Source organism: Paralichthys olivaceus, chromosome 7 (assembly GCF_024713975.1).
Source record: "Paralichthys olivaceus isolate ysfri-2021 chromosome 7, ASM2471397v2, whole genome shotgun sequence".
In the NCBI taxonomy this organism is placed as follows: Eukaryota; Metazoa; Chordata; class Actinopteri; order Pleuronectiformes; family Paralichthyidae; genus Paralichthys; species Paralichthys olivaceus.
In genome coordinates, this window is record NC_091099.1 from 15,181,201 (window position 1) to 15,207,404 (window position 26,204).

General features: G+C 42.1%; 2 protein-coding genes across 2 annotated transcripts; both read right to left on the reverse strand.

Moving 5' to 3' along the window:
• Nucleotides 1-1,969: 1,969 nt before the first annotated feature.
• slc25a22a (solute carrier family 25 member 22a) lies at nt 1,970-16,931 on the reverse strand. The gene is made up of 11 exons (XM_020079303.2): nt 16,684-16,931; nt 9,120-9,323; nt 8,872-8,997; nt 8,689-8,744; nt 8,191-8,281; nt 7,538-7,592; nt 6,827-6,887; nt 6,432-6,576; nt 6,195-6,349; nt 6,032-6,107; nt 1,970-5,899 (listed from the first exon to the last, which is right to left on the reverse strand). Exons 2-11 carry the CDS (start codon nt 9,137-9,139, stop codon nt 5,746-5,748), a joined length of 939 nt encoding a protein of 312 aa, XP_019934862.1. The 5' UTR covers nt 9,140-9,323; nt 16,684-16,931; the 3' UTR covers nt 1,970-5,745.
• A 244-nt stretch (nt 16,932-17,175) lies between these two features.
• Nucleotides 17,176-26,188, reverse strand: pidd1 (p53-induced death domain protein 1). The gene is made up of 15 exons (XM_020078431.2): nt 25,299-26,188; nt 24,709-25,122; nt 24,416-24,568; nt 24,239-24,290; nt 23,944-24,145; nt 23,502-23,651; nt 23,235-23,408; nt 23,010-23,157; nt 22,795-22,930; nt 22,560-22,710; nt 20,806-20,929; nt 20,521-20,636; nt 20,056-20,163; nt 19,610-19,806; nt 17,176-18,868 (listed from the first exon to the last, which is right to left on the reverse strand). Exons 1-15 carry the CDS (start codon nt 25,912-25,914, stop codon nt 18,598-18,600), a joined length of 3,012 nt encoding a protein of 1,003 aa, XP_019933990.2. The 5' UTR covers nt 25,915-26,188; the 3' UTR covers nt 17,176-18,597.
• Between the last annotated feature and the right edge of the window lie 16 nt (nt 26,189-26,204).

Sequence of the window (26,204 nt, forward strand, 5' to 3'; positions counted from 1 at the left end):
TCCTTCTTGTTCTGGGAGCAAATTTCCAATTTGTGACGGGACTTCTTGTCACTTGAAGCTGTTGGACTGAGACATGGAACATTATGAAATAAATGGGATAAAACTCTTGACAGTTATTAATAGCCCAGCACAAACCCTCATTTCCATTTAGGTAGAAAGGGTTAAAAAAAGACGAAATGTAATGTTTTTATTGAACTTCACAGCTGTTCAGCAGCTCTCACTGTGCCTGAGTTATATAAATATACACGTTCTCCTTACCAGCCTGTGAAACAGACTAATATTCCATTCAGTCACGTGACTCCCTCATATCACAGATTACAATTCAATAGGATATGAGTAGAGCAGGACTGTAGATGCAAATGCTGCTGTGCATTTGCAATATCACAACTAACAATTTGCCTGCGTTTTGTCAATAGAGCTTGGAAGGTAATTTGCTCAAAGCGCCCTGCAGTGATTTCCATTTGATTATATTTTGTTTTGCACTGCCCTCCATGCCATTTGTTTACCACTGAGAATCTTTTGCCATTTGTTAGGAGAATTTTCTGCGGACTACTTTGGCCACAGCCTATTCCCAGATTCTCCCCTCCCGTGCCCCCAGCATCATTGTGCTTGTCACTGATGCATCTGTCTCCTCTGGTATCTATAAATACCCCCCCTTCTCTCCCCCTCAAAAACCTGATTCCCATTGATTTAGTGACCTATATACACATCACCACCATCCCCTCCCTTCCTCCGGCTCTCTGCTCCTTCTATCGATGGTCTTACTGTCCCCACCTCTTGATCCCCCCCCCACCCTCTCCATCAGTCTCTCCCTTTAAGCTCGACTCAGACTCCTCCACATTCTCCCTTCCTTTTGCAAGAAAGTATTAATGGCTAGTAATAATGGTAATAATAATAGAGGAGGATTAAGTCGTGACACATGAAAGGGGTTTTAAATGAGCATAAGAACAGTGGCTGGTGCTCATTCCCACATATATTTCAAAGTCTCGTCATTGTAGTAAATTGAAGCTTTTGGCTTAATCTGTTGTGTGTGTAAACACTGGAGTAGACAGTCTGATGAAAGGAGTCTCTCAAAGAGGCACAAAATTCAATATGAAATCTGACTCTGGCTGAAATAAGACCTGCATACAGCAGACATAGAAAGACAGCAGTACCTACCTATGTGTGTGTGTGTGTGTGTGTGTGTGTGTGTGTGTGTGTGTGTGTGTGTGTGTGTGTATGTGCAGGATTAAATGAAGGTGCTGTGGTGTAATTATGCTGCAGGGTGCTGCAAAATAGCACCCTGGAAACTAATGCAATAAACAGTCATGGTGAATACATAGCAAACACCAGTGAATTAATAATGAATAAACCGCTGTCACAGCATCAGTTCTGCTGAAACGTGCAGGAATCAATATAAATCCCATATGGTCAAATCCTCAGAAGACGTATTTTTCATACTGTTATCATGCAACTTATTATAAACATGTAAAGGCACATCATTTATCAAATGACGCATAGAAATATCTCAGGTTAAAGAAAGGTGTCTGAGCTGCAAGAGACAGGAGCCAGCTTGACTGAGAATAAGACAGCGAGAGAGCTGGAGAGTGAGATCACAGCACATGATTTACTGCCACCTGAGCTTAACATACACCTGTGGTGCACACCACTGTTGACACTCTTCATTCTCTCCACCACGCCAGCACCACGGCTCCACTTGCAGCCCCACACTGACACCTGGTGGCTCCACGAGGCAGCAGATCATCGCCTCACATCACCAGTCTCAGCTGTCCCTGATCCCTGAGGAGCCACTAGTGTCATCCCCATACTCTTCAAAACACGGCCCCGCTGTTTTGACTTTCACGACGCTGCTGCAAACAAAAATTGGTGGCGTCAGTTGTTTCGTGTTCTGTCACCCAACCACTGGACCTTGAAAGCCCCCCCCCCCATAAAAAATGTAATCCCCAGCACAAATGACCACATCAGGTGATTCCAGGACAGTCCATTTATTGAACAACAAATTGTGACAGGGAACAGAATTTTTTTTCATTGCATTTTTCATTGTAAACAATGTCTAGGACAACTGTGTCATTCACCACATATATTCATAAACACCCTCCGTGTCGTAGAGAGACTCTCTGTAGATGGACAGTGGGGTCCTTGGTTTTAAAGTGCTGTAATGCACAGTTCCTCTTGGAGGAAGAGAACAGAGGCTCAGACCCCAGATCGCCTCCAAGGTCCCGGTTGCATTATTCATACATTGTGTGATGTCGTGATTGACAGGTTGTGTTCAGTGAGGTGTTGTTTTTTTCAGTTTATTGAATTTTTTTCTAGTGTCCATCTGTGTGTGGCTTCTACTTATTGCATATCAGTGAGCTGGTTCATAGATTTTTCAGTGAACGTGTAAAGCACAAATCTTTAGATTAAAATGTAATAAACTCTTCACTATAATTATAATACATCTTATAATATCTAAGTTACATTCTTATATCTGATTCATTTAGATTATGTAGGCAATATACATTTTGTCACTAACTGCTGATGGCTAACATAGTGGACACCATCACATGGGTCTCTTATCATGACCTGCTGTCTCAGCCCTATGGAACAAGTGTTACACACAGAAACTTTCTTACAAGACTTGAAACTCATTCAACCTCTCCTGAAATAAATCCGACTCTGATCTGCAAAAGCAGCACATAGTTTTCAAGGGACTTTAGTCTTAGTATTTAAAGTTGGCCGTGTGGTCTCTTGTGCCTAATAATCCTTTGTGCTTTCTTTGATTGTATACACTCTGTGTCATACATTTGGTGTTCAGAGCTCCTCTGCGTTTAACCTGCACCCTGGCTGTGGGTGCTAGGAGGCAGAGGTGCTTGTGACAGGTAGAAGGAACGAGGGGGAGAGGCATGGGTCTGACAATCGAAGAGAAAAATACCGCAGTGTCACACTAAGAACTACACATCAACTACAGCACTACACAGTCAGACACACACACGCACGCACGCATGGACGAAAACAAATCAAGATCAAGGTCAGAGAAAATTCACAGCTGAGTAAAACAAAATGACTTGCACGACATTTTCAAGATTCAACCAAAAACAGATCAAAAAAAATCTGGGAGGGTTTTAGGTGGGGGTTGGGGGGTCAAAATCATTACAATCATCTCAACAACACATAAATAGGCATTATGATCACAATAACAGCATATATGAGATGAACTGGCAATCGCAATGTCGAGAAAATCACAAGAACAGTAATTCATAAAGACAAGCTCACGTGAACAGGCAGGTCTTGTTCTTTTTCCTGTGGCTCTGCTCGTCTTCTGTCAACATCGCTGGAGGTGCCAGTCGATGACCTGACCTATAACTTTCACTTAAGACACTGATAACGCTGAGATTTACTAGCATATGATTCAGTCGGCGCAGACTTGGTCGCTAGTGCCGCCACTGTCGTGTTGCAGCTACATCGTTAAAGAAGCACCCTTCAGAAAGATGGATTTACAGTCTGATGTCAGCTGGTCCCTTCTAACTGAATTTATTTTATTTCCAGAACTGTTTGCAGTAGTGCCATAGGTCATTCACTTAAAACTAACTACATTTCTATCATCATTATATGATGATGCTTTATTTGGTCCTTGTTAATAAAACAGCAGGAAACAGGGCGATAAGCTGAGCGACAGACTGAAGGGCACCTCCTCAACACCATGTTAGATCTACACTAGTGTTCCCCTCTGCATACAATAATAAACCCTCATTAATGTGCTGCATTTAAGTTCATACGTTGTTTACTGCAATATAAGATTCCTTCATTTGATATGTCCACATCATCATAACACAAAATCACCACAATATGGATCGAGGGGGGAGCTGGAGAGGTAGGTGTGCAAATAAGCCATCACATACAAAACAAACAAATAAAACATAAAACATAAAAGTTCATATCATCTGCATATGTACAATATAGTTAAGGTGGACACTTTGACACAGAAAAAACAACACATACATACACCGTATATAGGGCTATACCTCCTATATAAAGGAATATTGATAAATAGGTCTCACTCCCACAAAATGATATTGCACTGAAGAAGTTGCATCACACGTCTACAGTGCAACAGTACAAGTTGAAGAGCTGCTTGAACAGTGGGAGCGAGGAAGGAATGTGATTGGACAATACATCTCAAAGTCACCTTGATCTCCGGCAAGATAAACCAATGGCAGGGCTTTAGTGTGGTGGTGCATAAACAAGACGCAACAGGGCTGCTTTCCCCAGCAGCTTAAAGCAAAGAAAACCTCTACAGCAAACAAGCAGAGATGTTTGGTAAAAACAATGAAATCAACATTGGTCCGACTTTCTGATATAGAATCATTTGATCTTTGGGGTCCTGCCACTGAGTTCAAGTTTGGAATAAAGAATTTAAATTTCAGTTTTAACTCATCTGTAAACAACAATAATAATTATGTCTGGATCTAAAGTGTTAGTGGCTTCCACAATAGGTGACTGTACTCATGAGGCCTCAGCAGGAGATGTCCAGCCTTTAATCAGCATCATTACTGAACTTCTACTAATAATCTGGCTTTTCTGTTAAAATTACTATCAAGCCATTTAGTTTTTGCAACTAATTCTTTCATTTGTATTCACAGTGAATCACAGAGAGGAAAAAAACGCAGCTGCTCTGAAACCGTGGATTGATGGTTTTATAGCAGGCCACTCTTTTGGCCACAATCCAATCAGTGATGTGACAGCAGGTGTTTTCCATAATTCCACAAAGGCGAAACCCCCCCACCCGCTGTGACATCACTGATTGGGGTTTGGCCTCAAGTAGATCATGCTCGTAGGTTTCAGTCCTCAGAAAAAAACAACATAGATGGTACTTTTTTTTGGTGATTCTGTGTCGATGTCTAACAATGTGAGCATGCAGACAGTTGGTGCATAATAATGCCATCTCTTCAGTCCAGTGTGTGACCAGGACAGAGCTTTCTTTTACAAAGGCAGAAACAGTCGAACCATTATGGTAGCACTAACTATCAGATGGAACCTGATCTACTTAAAAAGCCAAGGCTGTCTGCTTGGAGCTGAATGACTCAGTTCATTGCAGCCATTTACAGGAAGGGATGTGGCTTCTCAGGAAAGATCATAGGTGCTGTTATCGCATTAACACATTCCCTGGGTCTTTGGAGATGGAGGCATATATTTTTGCTCTACCCCTAAGTATACTATGTTCTATTAAGACTTAAAATCTGAGAAGAATATTAAATAGCATTTTAGCAGATTTCCTGCAAAGCTAATGGTTTCAAGAATTGTCATTTAGTTAGATATGAGTGACATTTTCAATAGATCACTATGGTCTTTGCTGTGATTCAGAGGCTAATGTTTGGGGAAAAAATACTGCAGGGATTTAACAGCTGCAGCAACCAAGGGCAGCACATCTCCTCTGAAAATTCAACAATCATATTCAAAAAGAGCAATAAAATGTCTTAATTATAAAGCAATGTTCCATTAAATCTTCTACTGATATTTGTGGCTTCATTTCCAGGGAGCTGGTGGAGCACTGCCTACTGGAATTGTGGGTGCCACCACAGGCAGCTTGGCAAACTAATGCTCTCTCCTAAATTATTTCAACATTCAACACAAAAAAAATTGAAAACACAATGAACTGATTGGTCATGCTTTGACCCATCGAAAAAACTTATTTCAGACCGAGTTGATTCCTCACGCAATTGGTGTGATGCATTATGGGAGGGAAAGGCAGAAAGGAAGTGCTTCTTAGTTGTCTTTTTTAGGCAAGAAGCTGAGTATAAATTCACCCACACCCAGGAAGTAGACCACCTGGGCAATGCCGAACAGAGGTGCGATGACCAGGGCTCGACAGTAGGCTCCCTTCAGGAAGGCTGACGGACCCTCATTATGGAGGATTTTCCTAGAGAGCAAAAATGAAAGGTGGTTATATAACACGCAGCCAGCAGTAGTTGTGTGTCAGTAGATATGACGGTGCAGTAAACACCCTGACTGCCTCACACATGGTGCAGCAGTGAAGACACAATGAGGTCACCTGATGCAGTCTGTCACTCCGCTGTACGTTTCCTCTGTGCTTCCTCTGTTCAGGGACTGCAGGCGAGTCTTTATCACTGCAACACACAGAGCTCAGGTGAATATAAAACATCAAGCATCAGTGCGTGCATTCCTGTAACAGTGTTCACGGCCTCGCTGCTCACCATCGACAGGGTTGACGGCAACTGCCGCTGTGCTCCCCGCAAGGCAGCCTGATAAAAATGACACATAGAAAGGAGCGGGGCCATCTGCACCTCTTTTGCCCAGGTTATTCAAGTTGGCAAAAAGTGGGAAATAGATGATGGAGAAAGGGACATCCCTACAAAAAGAGAACAATAAGACAGATGAGTACAGTTTGTCAGAGGTGGTTTGTAAAATCCTGGATTGGCCGATTGTTTTACCTGAGCAATGTCGCACCAAGACCCTTATACAGCCCAGCTATGCCCTTTTCCCTCAGCAGTTCTCTTGTTAGCTGTATGGCTGTTGGTGACTTGGTCTCGACAGTACCTGCTGCCACCGTCTCTGGCATCAGTTTCCTCTGAGCAGCTGTGGAGCATAAGTCCCACAATATTAATGACAGCAAACTCACAATTTACAGCTATTTGAAATGATAATGGCACTGATGATAATAGCAGTCATTGAGGCAGACATTTTGAAATCATAACAGTAACAAGAAATTAGGATAAAGGAGTTGTAATCACTAACATGACCACATGAGGCCACTGTTTGTCAAGTGTATCACAGCTTCATTCTACTACAAAACACCATCTGGATGTCATTTTCTCTTTTGTCTTACCAATTCGTCCAGCATCTTGGAGCTGGATTTTCAACATCTCCATAGGAGTTGTGACAATAACCTAAAAATCAAACAAAACAAAGGACTTTAATACAGTATGAACATATGCACACATCAGTTATATTCATTTGAGAGTCAGAGATTAGGGTTGAATAGCACCGAGTGTGTCAGACAAAATGTGTGTCCAGTGTAAACCTACTGGCAATGATTAGCTAAACGTCAGCTCTTGTTTTCCTCCCTAATCCACACAGTAGTAACTAGTTAACTGGATTAAGGGTGAGATGGCAGTGTTCTCAGCTGCAATCTTAATCCAAGAGCTGCTACACTTAATCTAATCATTCTCCTTGGGCCTGAAGCCTTCGGCCTCATTAACAACAGGCATTTCCTTCTGACTCACTCACTCATGGTCAAGCACTCTCACAATGTCTTATCTGATCACTCACCTCCAGCTGCCATCGTCTCTGACAGAGCAGCATTTCAGTAATTAGAACTCATTCATGAAAATGGAACATTCAGATCACAGATAGCAGGAAGCACTACAAGCATGTTACTGCAGCGACCACCTCTTGTTTAAACGTAGCTGGGCTTAATTCTACCCTGAGGCAGAGACAAATGGCTGAGGCTCTGTGGTTTGTACGTGAGCTGACATAGGCAGTGAGTTCAAGATGGAGAACAGGAGGATGGATTTAAAGCAGCATCTCACTCACTCACCTGGCATGTACCTGCCCCACATCCAGCCAGCATCTCCTTGAATAGAGTTAGTTTTCTGAGACACACAATAAAAAGATCAGATTAAAAGCAGACACCTGACGTGTGAGAGTCAGGAAAGTTTATTTCCACACTTCTGGAAAAAAGGAGCTGACACTAACTGTGCTGGTAATGCTAATCTTTCCACATCAACATGTCAGGCACAAGGGCAGATTAATAATTCACAAGTTGAGCAGCTAGACCAGGCAAGTCAATCATTCATCAGCCTACATGTTTGTCGCCATAGAGATGGAGATAGATGCCCCAGAAGCCTTTAGGTTTATCTATGCAGAAAGTACTCATGGGTGCTCAGTCGGTTCAAGCAACATGTGATACCATTGTGTGATCATTTTGATTGGTGACGTGATTTCAGACCAGGCCTCTGTTGTCACACACACACACGTGAGTCTAAACCATACAGTCAACAAAACACCATGTAAAGCTTGGTGCCTTGGAGGAGATGACAGAGCAGTGGCGGATTAACTGGAGCCCTGGTGAGAATGCAGACAGCTAATGTGTCAGGTTACATGTTAGTAAACACGGCAGTTAATCACAGCGTGAATGAATGAAGGGAGCGGGTACGTGTCACTCCGCCTGTCAGCACATTCATGCCTCACCCATCCTTAGAGAGGTGCTGCCTGAAGAAGTCGTTAGCAGCCAATTTGATGGCCTTCTCTGGCGTGACTAGTGTTAAGTTCACCGCCGCTCCTGGGAGGATAAAAAGGATAGAGACCAAGAAAGATATTTAGATGAAAAGTAAGAATCTCATGCTACCAAACACTTCACCCATTAATCACAACAGTCTCCTGTAGGGCTTGGCAATAAAACAACTTCAACAATTATCGCAATTTGATTTTCTCAAGAGCAATAGAACAAAGGTTAAATATATATTGATAAAATGCCTATGCACTGTATAAACACAGTAACGTATAATATGAATGAGATCTGAAAATGTTTTGTTCTTTTACAAAGAGAAAAAAATTCTGCTTTTAATTTATAAAGAATTATAATTCTATATAAATATCGACTGTGAAAAATGTTGTCTGAATATAATTTTTTGACCATATCGCCCCTAGTCTTCTCACGCAATTGGTGTGTAAAAGTTAAAAACGTACCTCGATACATCCCAAAATACCCCTCTGACCGGATGGTCTTAATAAGGCAGTCTGACCTGAAACTCAAATACAGCAGATGGTATGTCAGTCAAACAGCTGCCGACAGGATGTGCAGAGAATCTGATGATGAACTGGGTGTTTCTGCGATTTAATGTGTAAATGTAAAACACAGAAGTCTCATACATGCTGGTGTAGAGGCGAGATCCATTTTGCTGGTTTTGCAAGCGAGTCTTGGCCAGGTCAATGGGAAACACACAGGTCACTCCAATCAGGCCAGCGATCCCCCCATTGATCAATTTGGCAGGCAAACTGGATGAAGGTGATGATGATGATGAAAGAGACAAAAATCATGAAGTGTGAAAGATTGCTAGATAAGATCAAGGCTGTAGTGCTGCTTATAATCTCTGTGGTTGTTTCACACTCAACCTTACCTGATTTGCTTGTCAGCCATTTATCTGAAGCCCCGGCAGATCAAAGTGCTAATCTGTGTGTCAGCCAGTCACCCAGTGGTCGTCCTTTTTTTATTGCTGTTTGTTACAGTGCCGTGCTTCTGTCCAACAGGGGGTGTTTGTAGTCTGATGATGCTTTGCTCACTTGTTTCCTTGTGGTTATTGTGAATGTAAATTCGGGGATATCTGTAAAGAAATAGGAAATCAACTGTTAAACATCTTTCAACAACAAATCAGAGGTTTGGTACATTTCAAAAGTTAGGATGAAGCAATATTTCTTTCACAAACATTACAACATAGACTTGCTTTAGTAAAAAGGTTGGTACACCACCTCAAATACACTGTAAAAACTGAAAATGCATCAAAAATATCAATGCCAATAATATCAGTTGTTTGGAGCTGCAACTAATGTACTGTTTTAAATATAAATTAGGTTCTCAGTTAATACTTTGGAGTCATTGAAATACCAGAAAACAGAGGGAGTTTCTCAGAGTTTAACAAAGTCCAGGGTGTTGGGATCAAATTATTTGTCTTAATTTTTAGTGTGATCAACGAAAATGTGTGTATATAAACCCAAAAGGAAAAAGAACAAGAGATCATTAAAGCCTGGATCATAAAAAGCCTGTTCAGAAAATGTGGATTTCAGGGGGCCAATGCTGATATTAGGGAGTAAAACATTTTAGATACAAAAAGATTATGACAAATAACTATACATACAATACACAAATACAACCATATATTTAGAACTTTATTTACTTTATTTTCATTTATTATTCTTTATTCTAACTTTTCATATCTGTGCATATTGTGGAATATCTGTGAAAGGCTCATATCAGCCAAAGTTATCCAAATCAGTTGGGCTTCACTAAAAATGCTGGTAAGTGTGTATGGGGAAAAATGGGGTATTGCTTATGTAAATTGATTATGTAAAAGCCTGTCCACTGATGTTTGGGGCCTCTGGGAGAGTCAGAGGAACATTTGACTTAATTCCCAGGTATGATGTGGACAAAACCAAATACAGCCTTCAAGACAAGGAGGGAAGCAAATAAATTCGATCAAATGTGGCCTAAGATGAATGCAAACAATATCCTCAACACATAAAAAGGCCTGTTTAACACAGATTTTACACGGCCAACTTAAAATCAAGTCTAGGAATCATTATCAGAAACTGCCTGGTGTGCTGTAGCCCAAACCAGTTACTGCAGCTCAACACAGTTCAGTGAAAGCACCTCTTCCAAACCCACAAACATTAAGACACATAAGACAAAGAAATGCAGCAAAATCTCATAACTGAGGAGCTGGAATGAAAAAGCATTGACATTGTCGATCAATTAATCAATCCAAAAGGGGATTACTAGAAACCCTGGCCCTCTTACATAGCACACAATAGCATTCCCATAGTAAACCACAGTTCAGGATGATACTGTAACATTCTGACAGCTCCCTCAAGTTAGAGCTTTAAGCGATCACTGCAGAGATTAACACATTATTAAAGAAATCTATCACCACTGGAGCATCTGTGCGTCACACGTGCCCTTGAATTGAGATGCTTTATGCATAAGCTCTTGCAAACTGGAGTGATGCAGGAGAAAATCTCCCCCCCCCCTTTATGCTAAAATGATCATTTAGAGCAAACAGATGATGTGGCTATGAAGCTACCTATTTTTGGTACAGTACAGAACACCCTCAGAGTGAAAAGATGCTTCCCATTTCCCCCTTTCATTCTCTCCACCCCCTTCATCCACCAATCACAACCTGCCTGTGCGTGTGCAACCTGCCTCCTCCTCTCTCCTCCTCACCAGCCCTCCCCCATCGTTTCCCTCAGTCACGAGTCACGACTCTCAAACGCAGATTTTCTGCCTCAGATCTCTGCTGACTCGTGGGTTTTGTGTTTGTGTAAGTGTGCATGTGTACACTTGTGTGACAATAACATCAGTAATTCTTTGGGATCGGTTTCGTGGAGACTGCACAGCGTGCGTGGATGTTTAGGTGTCTTGGCAGGCATGAATGCAGCTGTGGAGTGTTTGGTTTGGATGGGGACTTGAGGCCCTTGCTGGCGGCTCCAGTGGTGAAGGAGGGAGGGGGGGTTTCAGAGCAGGTCAGCGAGCCGCCTCGGTTCTCTCTAGCGAATGAGTGGGCGTTCTTCTCTCAGCTCTTCACAGCTTACCTCCATGGCTCATCTCCCTCTGACTGTACATCGACCTTGCAGTTTTCTCACACGGCAACGATACTGAGCACTCAACTCATCTCCCTGCACGCTACTTTTGTTTCCCTATTTCCTGTAACTGACTTCCTCTTGAGTAGTGAGCATGTTGTTAACTCCACAGTCAGCACTCTGGCTTCTCTTTAAACCACAATTCACGAAAGACTATATGTTATCTTAGTGATAAGGCTGAGGGGAAAATGTATGGGGTGGCAAGGAGCACTTCACATGAGTCACCCATCAAACTGACATCTCCCACGTTCTTCACTATGCCTGCAGCTTCACTCCTCTGCTTCGCTTCATCTACACCACACAACTGTGTCCACACTATGACATTTATTTGACCCTGGGCCATAGCCTCACTGTAGTGTCTTGTCATGACCATTAGAGTCTGTATGCAGAAAACTATCCTCAGGGTGCAGCGTCCGCAGCACAGTGACCACTCTTCAACCAAATGGAGAGCACAAAAATATCTGGTGATTCTTGTCTCCAGACCCCACGTCCCCACATCAATAAATCACATTTACAATCATTGTCTGTGTTTTCACTTATTTATCAAATCACTTAGATCTTATAAGAGGAGAGTCTGACCAGACAGGATCAACAAGACAACACAACAGATTACCAGAGAACTAAAACCTCTTTATCAAACCATTCCACCACAAGTGACTTTAAACATTTACTCACACACACACAAACACATTCACACAGAGGTCATATTTTGAGTTTGAAACCTCTACAGCAGATAAGAACTGATGAGTAAACAACAGACAAGGTGATTGTGTAACTTGCCTGCCATGTAAAACCTTGAACCTAAAACTTCCACAGACACAGTCCATTAAAGATATTGTGGAGTCCGGACGCCGACAGGCAGATAACATCTCTGTTCTGACCCTTGTTCACCATTTTAACATGAACAATGAGGCTATAAACACTGGCTCACTGACAAGGAGATATGTGTAAAAACCTTGTCAGTGAAGCAACATGTGGGGGTAGAGAATAAGATTCTAAAGTCCTTTTAGATTCCAACAAAACTTTAGATTACAATGTACTTCTCTAAGGTTAAGTGCTTGATTGTATTGTATACTATTCAATTCAATTCAATTTGATTTGCCCCAAATCATAACATACATTATCTCAAGACACTTTGAGAGTGGGGCAGATAAATAAATACCACTTGTGAACGACACCATTCATGACACAATGATGTAATAAGGTGTCAAACACTAATAATAATCATAAATATGAAATTATTTCTACTTTCTTTTAAAAACCTGTTGATTATTATGTAGGTGACGCGAATGAACACCAAGTCTACAATGTTTTAGTATTAGCTTTAATATTAGTAATAGTACATATTGTGCCGTTATATATAGCACATATATATATATTAGCTCCAAATACTAAAATGTCCTATTCACCTTTTCTAGATCTTCTAATATAACTTATAAAAATAAAAATGAATTTTCTCAACAAACACTAATCCAATCGACTTCAAACTTACTGAGGAATTGCAGCATTGACGTTCTCACGACCCTTTTATCATCAACCCTCATTCAATGTGGGGGTGTTATTAGTCTTTATTTATTGCTGCACATTCTGTTAAAACTGTTTCGGGCATCATCAGAAACTTTGATTTTGGGGAGACATCAGAGACTGTTCCTTTGTGAGTTAGTAAACAGTACCCATTACTCCAAACTAAACTAAACTAAACTATTCACAGGCACTTTTTGAACGTGCACTGTACTAAGATTAGAGTTGAAAATGTTTCAACTTGATGAAGTAATTCAGCTGTCAAATGCATGCATATGTTTGGTTCATAAATGCATTCAATTTAAACAAAGGAATATTTCACCAGCAATGCAACAACATGTATGCTACAGTATGTATGTGAAAGATGAATATAAACCTGTGAATACTAAATATCTGGAGAAAAATCCACCCTGAAATCAAATATGTCAAATATACTCCTCCCATTCAAATAACCCAGAGAAAATTCTATCTCATCCTTGGCTGCTTCTCTGTCATCGAGTGCCAAACAGAGTAAAGGTCTTGCTGACTAAATGACAGTGAATGGGGTGACTGATAGGAGGACGTGATGCAGGAGGACAGTACAGTGACAAAGCACTGAGGTTGCACTCAGCTCACATGACTGTGGCTGGACCGAAAGACAAATGAAAATCACATGAGTTTCTCATTAGCTGAGAGAAGAGGCTGTTATTACCAGCCCATCTGTCTCCCATGAACCGGGTTGATTAACTCACACTGAGCAGATCACAACAGGATCTGCACTGAGGTCTGTTTACAGACACTATAGTGTTGAGTACTTCTTGTGCTACAAGAACACAGTGGCCAGATCTGATATAAAACTCAATCTGTCCAATGTTACTGTCCTCTATTCATTATTTTCCACTTAAGTATTCATTTGTGGTAGTATTTAAGTCTATTGTAAGGCTATGAGCTACTATTATATGATTCAGCTAAATTAATATTGTCCTTGTGTATATTTGTTGCATCAGTGGATTTTTTCAAATAGTTCTTTTTGCAGCTGTGTATTTACCGGTCTTCACAATAAACCCGACAGCTGCTATGAAGCCATCATCAAATTTTTTTTTTCATAGTGATGATTTAAAAGATGTGGTCTATTTTTGGACAATGCGGAAACAAGGGATGAGTTTTGTGGTGTCACAGATAAATCTGATTACTCTTCCCTACAGCATCAGGATTATAGACCTAATACCTACTTATGAAAGCTCTCTCGCAATCTCCACTTACAACCAGTGAAGGCAGAGTTATGATCTGGAGACATGCAATTCTTTTCCAATACAGGTGCTCCAATACTCTGAGCTGATACTCTGTGCAGGGAGATGGTGTAGAGTTTAGTCCCTCCTCTGACACCACATGTATCCCCGCTGGCCCAGTTTCTAAAAGTCACCTGGGTGTTTTCTCTTGTGTCTCCTCTGTTTTGCCTCCATCTTAGCTTTCCTGCAGCTTTGATGGGGGGAATGATAATACCACTATCAGTGAACTTTCCTTAGAAAGAACGCCAAATGGCATTTGATTACAGTTGTCAAATTACAGTAACACCTTGAATGGCCTGAAAGTCTGTAACTTTTCGAGCAGCATCTTCCCACCAGTATGTAATTTCTATTCAGTGCGCATATGCCTGTGACATTTAACAGTCCTTGCCTCTGGATTTCTTAAGCTCATATGCCTGTAGCCCTACATGCTGATTAAAAAAAATAGGAAACCTAAGGTTGTTGCTTTTACTTATGAATGAAAGTAGCGCAATGTTTTCAGCATCACAGCCAAAAGGGTTCAACATTTCAACCGGAAAGCACAAAGGATGAGTCACCTTACACCCAAGAATGGCTCGCCTCATCAATTATTTGAAGGCTGCAGGGATGCTTTAATACATCCACTGCTTGGCCTTATCATGACCTACATACTACCACTAATACACAAGTAACTGTGGGGAAAATAAGTGCGTCCTTTGAAAGCATGCGGGTTTGTCCATCTGGCACCTTATTCTGCAGTTAAACACCCTCCTATGTGTACTGGAGAGGCCTCAGCATGGTACAAAGTAGAGTCTGACCAATATGGATTTTTTTAGGTTTATGCCGATACTGATATTGAGAAGTAAAAAATTCCTAAAACTGACAGCTTGGCCAATATTAAAAAAAAATTACCTATGATTCCCAAGAAATTGCAATCAAATCTTTATGACAAAGAAATGTGAATTAAGAGATGCACATCTGTTCTTCATTGTTTAATCTGTTAAATAAAAGTTTTCATATTGGCGTGTATCGGCAAACTTAAACCGATACACTGTGCAAGGCTATCACGAACAATCACCGATCGGGCTCCAGTGTAAAGGAAAGTGGGTGAAATGTAAAGGGCCTCCATCATAAGGGATATTGAGAAATGTTAATCATATTTTTTATTGAAAAGCTTGATTTTGCATTAGTTTGATTCTCTAATATGTTAAGTTAGTGTGTTTGTCAGGTAGTGTAGTTTCACTCTGTAAACACAAATGCACATCTTCTCTGCGTTGTTTCACTCAGTTTTCTTTGCAGGACACAGACGAGGCTGGAATACACAGAATTATGCACCTCTACTGTGGCTAGAATGTCAGTGCAATGTTTATGGTAAGAATATAGGACGAGATGGGGAATATCCCTTGTTCATTTGAAGGTCTTCTGCACAAAGTTACCAACTACCATTAGATGTTAGCAGCGGATGTTGGGACATAACTTCAGTTGTGCACCATAGCGTCTTCAAGTATTTTGGCCTTGCAATCAACGATACAGGCCGAACCATGAGGGTACGCTGAGGCTAAAGGTAAATATAACTGGCTACTGGCTTTTATGGCAGCACTATGGAAGCCATGTGGCTGCTCAGTAGATAAGACATCATTACCTCTGTGTTTTTATAACTAAACGCTGTCCCATTTTAGAACATAGGACAATATGGAGAACATCCCTCTACCACACTAATCAATGCCTTCCACCAGTTGATGTTATTGAATGTTGGGGACATTTCTTCAGTTGTGTATAAAAGTGGCATTTATCGGCAAACATGTAAAATGCTGACATCGACTGATGTTATCGTCCAACCAATACATCAGTCTGTCTCCAGTATAAAAAGAAGAGTGGGTGAAATATAAAGGGACTCCATCAGGAGAGATATTGAACATTAATGAGCATATATTGTATTTAAATGCTTCATTTTTCATTAGTTTGATTGTCTGACATGTTCAGTCAGTCAGGAGGCGCAGTGTCACTTCTCTGCACCGGTGTTATAAAGGAGGTGGGCACAGTGAGGTGGCTTCAGCCTCCACCACCATCACCTCCCAGCCTCACGATGACAGCTACGTCCCCCGCAGGGAGCGCTCACCGCCGGCACAAGGCGGCTGCCACGGCCGCCTGGAGCTCCCGGAGAAAAACTGGCCCCGGCGATTCCGGGTCACAGGGAGAAAAAAGAACAAGCAAACATCCGGACAAGCAGCCAAACTTCACATGACACGAATGAATGAATGACAAAGAATATTTCTGTCAAGCGGCCCGCGCGCTTTTAAACGTAGAGACATCACGAACCACAGTCACACGTCAAATCTAACGTGAAGCAGCCGCGGTGACGACACTTAGCAACAAGGCCCGACGGTTACACACACAAGCCCCGTTAAAATAAACATGTCTTTCTCACACAACGGGAAAATGACGCGGCTGTGCGGGGCTAGCATCTCTTCATGTTGCCTTAATCTCGGTTTTCCGATCAATCTGACTAAACACGTCGCTTCCAGCACAAGCAGCAGCTTCCACCGAGTCCCGTTATGTTACATACCGCACGGGAAGAGGCGTCTCCGCTGTCTGCGCTGTCCTGGCCGGGATGAGACGAGGAATCAGAGCCGAGCTTCTCTCTGACAGACCGACTGCTGCAGCTAAACTACCCACCTACACACCTACCTACCGGGGGTACGAGCGACTGAGTCCGGAGGAGGAGGAGGAGGAGGAGGAGGAGGAGGAGGAGATGGTGCGGAGAGAAAGAAACCAGTGTGAATAGGGATTTAAAGAATGGGGTCCCCTGGTGGCGTGTAGTAGAAGCACACGTTAGGTTTTTATACGCAGTCGATGTGTAAAGTGTTGGGGGGGGGGGGGGGGGATGTGGTCGTGGCGTCATCGTGACGTCTCATCTCAACCCCTAATGTCCTTGAATGTAAAAATAGAAAATGTGCAAATATCAGTGGATGAATGGGGGCAAGCAGCAGTGACGTTTTAAAACTGTTTGAGACTGCAGGGTGGGGGAAAATACAAAGTGGAAAGAAACCATGCAGTATTTTTGTTTGTATGTTTTACTTACTGGAAATTTTAGATTCATACATTAGAAAAATCAAAAGTGTCACTGAGTCTGTGCTGAAGCTCAACTGGTTGCTCAGCGACCAAAGGCACACATGGAGGATGTTTTAATCGACTGTAAAAACTGCCTCGTCCTGCACGTTGACGGTTTTTCAGACCTCTGAGATTGTCCCAGAGCTTCCAGTGTTTGCTCTGCTGCTTATCTGTCCTGGACAGGTACAAATGAATCATGTGGAGGACAAGAAATGAAACAAAAGGTAAGGCATGGTGAAAGGATACAAATAAATACGTTGTTTGTGTTATTAAACAAGAAGATGAGATACCATCAATTATGAAATATTAAGGCAATTTTGAGATACTGGGTCATGATTATGAGATACCTTCACATCTATGAGTTAACATACTTATACATAATATAGATGATGTTTTAATTGACAACTGATATCAAACCAGTTATGCAATATTGAGCCAAAAGGCCAAGGGCTCCACGTAATTATGAGATACTAAATGAAAATAACACTTAAAGGTCCAGTGTGTAAGATTTAGGTGAAAGGGATCTATTGGCAGATATTTAATGTAGAATAATCCTCATGATGTTTTCACTAGTTCATTTCATCTAAATTGTATAAATTGTAGTTTTCTTTACCCCAGAAAAGACCCTTTATATTTAAATACTTTATATTTACATCGAGGGGACCCTCTCTACAGAGGCTGCCATGTTTTTTTACATTAGTCCAGACTGGACAAACTAAACACCTTTTAAGTTTTTATGACAACTAAAGGCTACCACAGGTTCTTTTTCACTTTTGGAAGTAGAGGGTGAGATGAGGGGTGTTCAGCTGCAACATGAAATTTCAACACTAGATATCACAAAATTCTACACACTGTACCTTTAAGAGTACACAGAGAATATGCAAACTCCACAAAAATGACCCTGGTCGAAATAGGACTCAAAAACCCAGAAACCTTCTTGCTGTGAAGCGACAATTCTACCCACTGCATCACTGTGCCACCAACCTTATCCTGACTAAGACACAGTTATTCAGTACCTGTATATGATGTCCAAATGAGTAAGTCAAAATTGTCGCTTGGTATCTGATAATTAATTCCAAAGCATAACTTTTCATATTTTGATTGTTCTCAGCAGAAACAAGCTGTTATAGCATCAACTTGCATATATTGAGACCGTTTCAAAAAAGAGTGGTAAGTGTTGGGAAAATAAAGTCACAGATGATCATCTTCTTGCAGTTCTTCCTATTTGCTTGTTCCTCTCCAGGGTATATGAGAAGCTGCTGCCAGCTGGTAGCCGGCTATCATGATCGTGAAGAGGAGAGTTTTGCTCTCCAAGCCAGTTGTTTCGACAGCAGGACGAGATGATGGGGGCGCACTCTAAACAAACAGGTTACTCAAGTGTACGACAGCCATCTGTAGCCAGCGCTGCCTCATCTACTGCTGTGCTTTCTTCAAGGGGGGAGCTGTCTGCTTCCAGGCCCAATCTCCTCAGTGACTGTGAGTACTTTCTCCTTCCTATGCTGACGATGTCCTCAATCTCATCCGCGAGGTCTCTCCTGCCGCTCTCTATCATAGCATCCACCAGCTTGGACACAGCCCCTGGACCTGCCTTCCTTGCCCAGTGGAACAGCATGTTCAGCACCAGTGCTCCCAGGTTGTCCCTGGTGGAGAGAACAGGGCATACACAAGACATTTTACATTATGTCTCCAGCTGCAGTGATAAATTATGTAAGTGTTCCTTCATTGAAATCTTATACACAAAACCATCAAAACACTGTATTTATAGAATTTTACATAAGGTATAATTATCTCCGCCACCTCCGGGATGTGATAGAGGAGGCTTTCTGAGCGTGACTGGAAGGGGGAGGGCCAGATGAGCATCAGTCTGTGTGTAATCTCCTGCAGTGTCCCAGATGGCTTAGTGATGGCTGACAGTGCAGATTAAAACAATCAAAATTCTCTGCCATTTCTCTCCCCCTGCGGTTTCCTTCAATCACATAACATCCCACTACATGTCGTTCCCTGCGAGGCTCCGGCTGTGCAAACACACGTGCACTGATTACATTCTCTTATATAAAGTAGTTCTGCTGCAGTTTTACACTTTTCAATCTACCCTACGTATTGTTAAAGTTCCAGAACAGGTTAATGTTTACTTTCCCATCATAATTGAGATCTGCTTTTACATGAATGTGAATCTAACCTCTTAAACTCTTAAATGGTTGGTCTTTCACTGACAACAATTGTTCAAACACCATTTTATTTAATTTTACTGAATATATTGAAGTTTTCAAAGAAACCAAATATGTCAGGCTGAATTACAGTTTGGCAGAATGGGGATATAACTATATGAAAGTTCAGTGAAGGAATGTTTGACTGGACAGGATGCAGTATATCATTCCAACCTGTGTTTATACTGGATGTGGTCCAACTCCTGGTAGCTTAGGCCAAGATTGATGCCAATAACACGCCAGTCGTGTCCTATCTGAAGGGAAATGGACAGCAGATTGGCCTCTGTCAGATAGCCGCTCTCTGGGTCACCCAGGTTCAGAGGAGGATATTGTTTCTCCTCCATGATGTAACTGTTGTCTGAGTTTAAAGCCTATGGAGGAAAAACAGGGAGGAGGCAATTCATGCAGGTTTTGGTGTTATTTGAGAATAACAAGCATTCATTTTGTTGCCTTGGTTGAAAGAAATACACATCTAGTTTTGATGCTAAATAATAATTTGAATTTAAAGGAACATTGTACATAAAAAAATATGTAAACTGATTCATATCCTGTCAAAAAATACTAAATCCTATCAGTTATCATATGAAATAAGGAAAAAAGCATGCATCACATCCACTGACAGGAAGCCTTAGCGGCAAAGTTGCAAGCCACTGGCTGTCTTCTCCTTTTCTCTTTCTCGCCACTTCCTCTGGTAGATGGTTGGGAATGTCCCCTCTATAAAAAGATACCTGCAACACAAAGGGGGAGGGACAAAGCAAATTGTCAGTGTGTTGCAAACAATACTTTCAAACTGATTAATGGCACAAAATATTAGAAAAGATTATAAACCTTGAAAATCTACAATGGATTAGGATCAACAAAGTCAGCAACAGTAATGCTTTTAGTATTCGTGCAGCCTCTGTTTTACAAAGTGTATGGTCTGTAACGTTTTGCTTGTTTTTATACTGTAGGTGAGGTTGCTCTGTCCACTATGTCATCTGGATAAGAACGATACACAATGTGACTTTGATTTTACACATACAAAAAGAAGACTATGTTTTCAGCTGCTGCACTTTCTTGTCTTCTGATTATAAAGTTTGTCTTACTTGTCCCCTCACTGGCCCCTTCTGACCCTGAGCTGGACAGATGTACACTTCCTTCAGATTCTTCAGGCTGGAGTAAAACACAAAACACAGTCTTCCTTGCACACAGTCTGGTCTGTCTGGATGAAACAGGAAAACATCATCATTAACACTTCGAACAAAAAAAAAAAAAAAGAAGCTGTTTCAGGACAATTACTACACAGCAGCACTACACAGGACCTTGGAAGGAAAAGGAACAAGGGAAAATAACTGTTTATTTAAGAGAGAGACTCAAAGAGGACTTCAAACCTGTGCTGATATCCAATCCCCTCTCAAAGCCGGCGAAGAACTGCTCTCCTTCAAGTAGGTCACACAGGTCTGACGGCTGAGGTCCATCATACTGCTCAGACAACGACTGAACTCTGCCTTCCACCTAGACAGGAAACATCCCTTTCAGTTTAGCATTAAAGGGATAGTTCACCCAGAAATTAAAATTTCACTCATTATTTACTCACCACTTTGCTGATGGAGGGGTCCACAAAACAGGGTTTAAAGTGTTGCAGCAGAATCCAATACAATTAAAGTAACTGGTGACCAAAGCTTCAGACATAATAATACAACAGAAAAAACATATCATGCCTCCATACTGCTGAATGCACATTTCAGTGGACATTTAGGCTTAAAACACAATGGAAATTAGGCCTTTTCGAGTCGAATTTGAATGTCGGGCTTGTGGACACTTGTATGACACCACACAATGCATGACGCCGTATGGAAGCTTGTTTTTTCTGTTGTTTTATTACGTGTCAAACTTTGGTCACTAGTTACTTCAATTGTATTGGACTATGTTCTAACACTGTTTACCCCTGAGACTCCTAAAGTGTTTGAACACTTCACCCACCCCTCCAACGACATAGTGGTGAATAACTATCCTTTTAAAGGTACAGTGTGTAGAATTTGTGATATCTAGTGTTGAAGCTGCATGTTGCAGCTGAACACCCCTCACCTCACCCTCTCCTTCCAAACATGAAAAAAAACCTGTGGCAGCCTTTAATTGCCATAAAAACTCAAAAGTTGTTTAGTTTGTCCAGTCTGGACTAATGTAAAAAACATGGCGGCCTCCATAGAGAGAGTCCGCTCAATGTAAATGTAAAGTATTTGAATATAAAGAACCTTTTCTGGGGTAAAGAAAACTACAATTCATACAATTTAGATGAAACGAACATAATGAGGATTTTTCTACATTAAATTTCTGCCAATAGTTCCCTTTCACCTAAATCTTACACACTGGACCTTTAGTGCATTAACATTACACTGACATTCACACAACAGTGGAGGTGCAGAAATACATCACTGAACACAATGCTGGATGGTTTGTGGAATGGGAAATGCAACAATTAATTATGTACAATGCACTACCAAGAGCAAAAACTATTTTTATATCCCAGCCTCATCGGTGTCCTCTAAACAAAATTATCTCAGAGAATTACGTGTTGTTCCAAAATTTTGCATACATTCTTCATTCAAAAGATTTTTGCATACATTGAAAACTGACAACTCCATTTACAACTTGCCTTAAAGCACAGATTTTGACATTTAGTTGGTAAAATACCAACTGTGCGTATTTCAAGTTCTGGCCACTAGATGTCGTCCAGTGAACATACAGCGTCATGAAAAGATATATTTCTCAACCCACTTTGCTGAAATGGTTCAGAGCTTCATGAAGCTTCATCTCACCATCACTAAGAATTACTGCAAAGTACATTAAAGTAATAGGGTCATTGAATCATGACGTAATATTACAATAATAAAGCAGCCAAAAGATTAAGTATTTTATTATTTGTGAAATCTGTATAATAAAGTAAAACTTAAAAAGATGCACCACATTTCTCATTCTAATGCAGCCGACAGACTGATCTTCTGATATTCCCACTCTTAAATGACAGCCTAAAATTAAGACTTTTTTTCTCATAATACTATGACTTAATCTCTGAAATGTCCAATTGTTTTCCCTTTAAGTGACCCTAATACACGGTCGTAGCAAACAGACGCGAATGACCAACCTTGTTAGCAGGTAAACACTGTAGCAAAACTTGTGAGGGGTCGTGCTTCCGCTGGAGGACGAAGAACTGGACTTTAAACTGTTTCAGTCTTTGATAGACCTTCCTTGCCACACCACAAACATATCGCTGAGTGGTGTACCACAGCCAGTACCTGTAATCGATGACATGAAGCTGTGTTGATACTATTCAAATATATAAATTCAAACTATGTTGAGAATGTATCACAGAAACTTACCAGGAGAAATGTGTAATGTAGAAAACTGCATACAAATGAGTGAAGCAGAGAGACACTTGTGATGTGATGTCAGTCCAGGTTTGGGCCGTGGGGTCCCCGTGGAGCACATGCAAACGGGTCTCATCAACTGTATGGCCTGCGGAAGCATCAGACATTTAAATGTGGGCTGATACATCCTGTTATGAATATGTATAAAATGCAGATGAAGACTCTACCTGTGACTCCAGGTGGCAAAGGGATCTGAACTTTGATTGGCTGCAGGAAATGCATGTTGGGAGTCTGGGAGAGGCAGAGGAGAGGGCTGACTCTGGCCTGAGGGTCGCCACAAAGCATCTGTACCTCTGACACAGACACCTGCAACACCTACGGAGAACAACACCTGTAACATCACTGATACCACACCGACAGGCTGATGAGATGAGCTGTGGTGCTGTTTGTACCTGTAGTGTTATGGTACGGGTCTGCGCGGTGCAGTCTGGAGGGAAATGGAGCTTGATTCCAGGGTCAGAGCTGGAAACCAGCAGCGCTCCAGTTGGTGTAACAGAGCAAGTGTCCTTCACTAGACGGGACACGGCCATAAACCAGGAGAACTGGCTCACTGAGCAGCACGCCAGCTACAGGTACGACAGGGGATTTTTTTGTTGTTACAATAATGTTACAGTACAACTAGATTGGTGTTTGTTTTAAGTGTGAAGATTGTGCTTTACTCTGGCAAGACGTCCTCCAGGGTGACTGCTATGGCCCTCGCTCCCCCTCCTCAGATCAGTGGGCAGGGTGCTCCACGACTGTCCATCAAACCTCCGCACGACCACCTCCTTTCTTTTTGCCCGATGATATGGCACACACACCTGCACAGGCTGTAGGGATGTTAAAGTTGAAGTATATTAACATCATGCAAGTGCAGAAAATAACATCAGAAGAGTGAAGAAATATAAACCATGATTTTTGAAATAGAGATGGACCCATCCAATACGTAGAATCAGTATCTGTGGAGATACTGACTTTACATTATGACATCTTATATAAAATGAGTTCAATGAGTGTCAGTGGGGTACACAGATTTTATATGAGAAGCATATATCTCCACAGTAGTGACCTGACAGAGCTTATGTGGTTAAAGATGTGAATAAGCAAATGAAATGAATGCACCTTGAGAAAAGTAATCCCATGGGGACGCAGTTCCAGAGGGCGACTCAGCAGGATGTCATGCTCCTCCAACCACACCCACTTCTTCTGTGGCCTTTTCTCAACCCACTCCAGTCTTGTGGTTGTCACTAGGCACCCCGGAGGGAACAGCAGCTCGGCCCCCCCGGGCAGAAACACATGACAGCCAGCAGACGAAATACAGAAACTGAAGGGCAAACAGAAACATGACGTGTTTAATCACAACCTCCTCAGAAATGAATGAACTGAATGAGAAAGTGTTTCCATGCTGAGACTGTACCTGTGCTGATTAGATCCGAGGTGCAACTCTGGGATTTTTGTTTCAGCTTGATCTGGTAAGAAAGCAGTAGTAGAACTAAGATTGAATATAGTAACAGTTTTTAAATATGTATCCATTAACTATACAATACAAATGATTTGAGCATGGATCAGTTAGAAGCATTTTGTCTCTACTCACTGGGTGTAGGAGACAGAGGTGGAGGGGTTAGCGGTCGTCCCAGCGGATTGTCACGCACATCTATTTTCAGCATAGGCAGTTTGTTCAGACAATGTGGGATCAGGCGGAGGTCATTGCTGGAGATGAAAAGCTCCCTGAGCGAAAGGAGAGAGCCTGGGAAACAAAGACAAATATGGGTTTTCACATCACTTGGTTTCTTTATTTCGGATTTTTATTTGATCCAAAAAAAGAGAACTCTTGTTTCTGGTTAAAATTATTTTTCCTGACACACCCACTCACCCTTGCACCCTTACCCAAGGTCTCTGGTAGCTCTTTCAGTTTGTTGTGGGACAATTCCAGCTTAACAAGCTTCTCCAGAGAACCTATTTCATCAGGTAGGTGCTGGAGGAGATTGTGCGATACGTCCAGCGCCTGCAGAGATTTCAGTCGACCCAGACTCGGAGGAAGGGAGACCAGCTCGTTCCCCAGGAGGGAGAGGTAGGTGAGGGAGGACAGTACACCTATGTCAGGAGGCAGAGCTGAGAGGTGGTTGTGGCAGAGGATCATGGAGGACAGCGTGGGAATGCTGAGCAGGGAGGACGGCAGACAGGAGATCTGGTTGAAGGAGAGATCCAGGCGCACCAGACGCGAGAGGGCGGAAACAGATGAGGGCAAAGTAGTGAGGAGGCCAGGGAGCGGGTCACCTCGCGAGTCATAAAAACGGTGTCCTGTAATTGGAAAGACAAGTTGTCAGAACACCAATAAGAGAGCAAAGCAAGTAGAAAACAAAGAATGACTCCAAGATAATAGCATATAAACACAGAATTGACTTTGTCCCCTCAATGTCAACTACACCATTTATGCCAACAAGCAACTGGTGCTACATTAAATTAATCAAAAATACCCCGAACAACCAGGGACTGCAGTTCTGTCAGATGAGGAAGGACATCCAGTGCTCCATCCAGCGCTGGTTTGTCTTCAGAGCCCAGTCCCAGGTACTGGAGCCCCCTCAGCTGCCCGGGGACGGACGCCCACAGCAGGGGTAGTGCGGCTGCTCCCCCCTGGTACACATCCAGGGTCAGCCTTGTGTCAGTCAACACAGCAGAGAGCTCCACAGAGGGAGGCAGGGGTGGGGTAAGAGACAGGACAGAGGAAGATGATGAAGAAGAAGAAAAATCTGTGTGATGATGGACGGAGCTGCAGGAGGCGGAGGAGAGACTTGAAATGGAAGGAGCACAGGTGTCCATGAGGCTGATGGGAGAGGCAGAGGGAGCCGCTGGGCTCTCCTCCCTCTCTGGCTCCAGCAGCTCTTCTTGTCCCTCAGACATGACACCTCCGAGCCAAAATTTCCGAGGGGACCCTGGTACTCCACCTTGGGATGATGTCACTTCATCCAAACTGTCTCCATCCTCTTCATCAGCAGCTGCTCCTTCCTCACTGGAGTTATTGACAGTCACCTGCTGGCCCACGTGTTTTCTCTCCACATGGTGGGTCTGTCCCCGCAGTGTCGGTGCTACCATGAAAACTCATCCTGTACTCGACATGTTAGCTGAGAGCTGGTGGTCCTAGTTACAGTAGCTTTTAGCTAACCACAGATACATCTCAGTGTCACCATATTTCTATGAATATTAGCTATGATTTACACATCTGTTAGTTTGCATGGCTACGTTATACATACATGTACCGTGACTATAATTTCTTACAAGCTGACAAAGTGTCATTCACTGAGCACTGAGCTACATTAGCCTCGTTGTTGACCAGCTTCTCTGCTTCGTTTACTTCCGTCAGCGCGAATGGTTTTTGAACAGAA

Excerpts from the sequence above, each read along its gene's own strand:
- pidd1 (XM_020078431.2), bottom strand. The coding sequence starts at position 25,914 with ATGGTAGCACCGACACTGCGGGGACAGACCCACCATGTGGAGAGAAAA. Across the intron at positions 23,158-23,234 it reads CCCGTACCATAACACTACAG|GTGTTGCAGGTGTCTGTGTC; the intron begins GTACAAACAGCA and ends TGTTCTCCGTAG. Across the intron at positions 20,164-20,520 it reads AGGGGCCAGTGAGGGGACAA|GTATCTTTTTATAGAGGGGA; the intron begins GTAAGACAAACT and ends TTTGTGTTGCAG.
- slc25a22a (XM_020079303.2), bottom strand. The coding sequence starts at position 9,139 with ATGGCTGACAAGCAAATCAG. Across the intron at positions 8,998-9,119 it reads ATGGCTGACAAGCAAATCAG|TTTGCCTGCCAAATTGATCA; the intron begins GTAAGGTTGAGT and ends ACCTTCATCCAG. Across the intron at positions 7,593-8,190 it reads CAGCACCTCTCTAAGGATGG|AAAACTAACTCTATTCAAGG; the intron begins GTGAGGCATGAA and ends TGTGTGTCTCAG.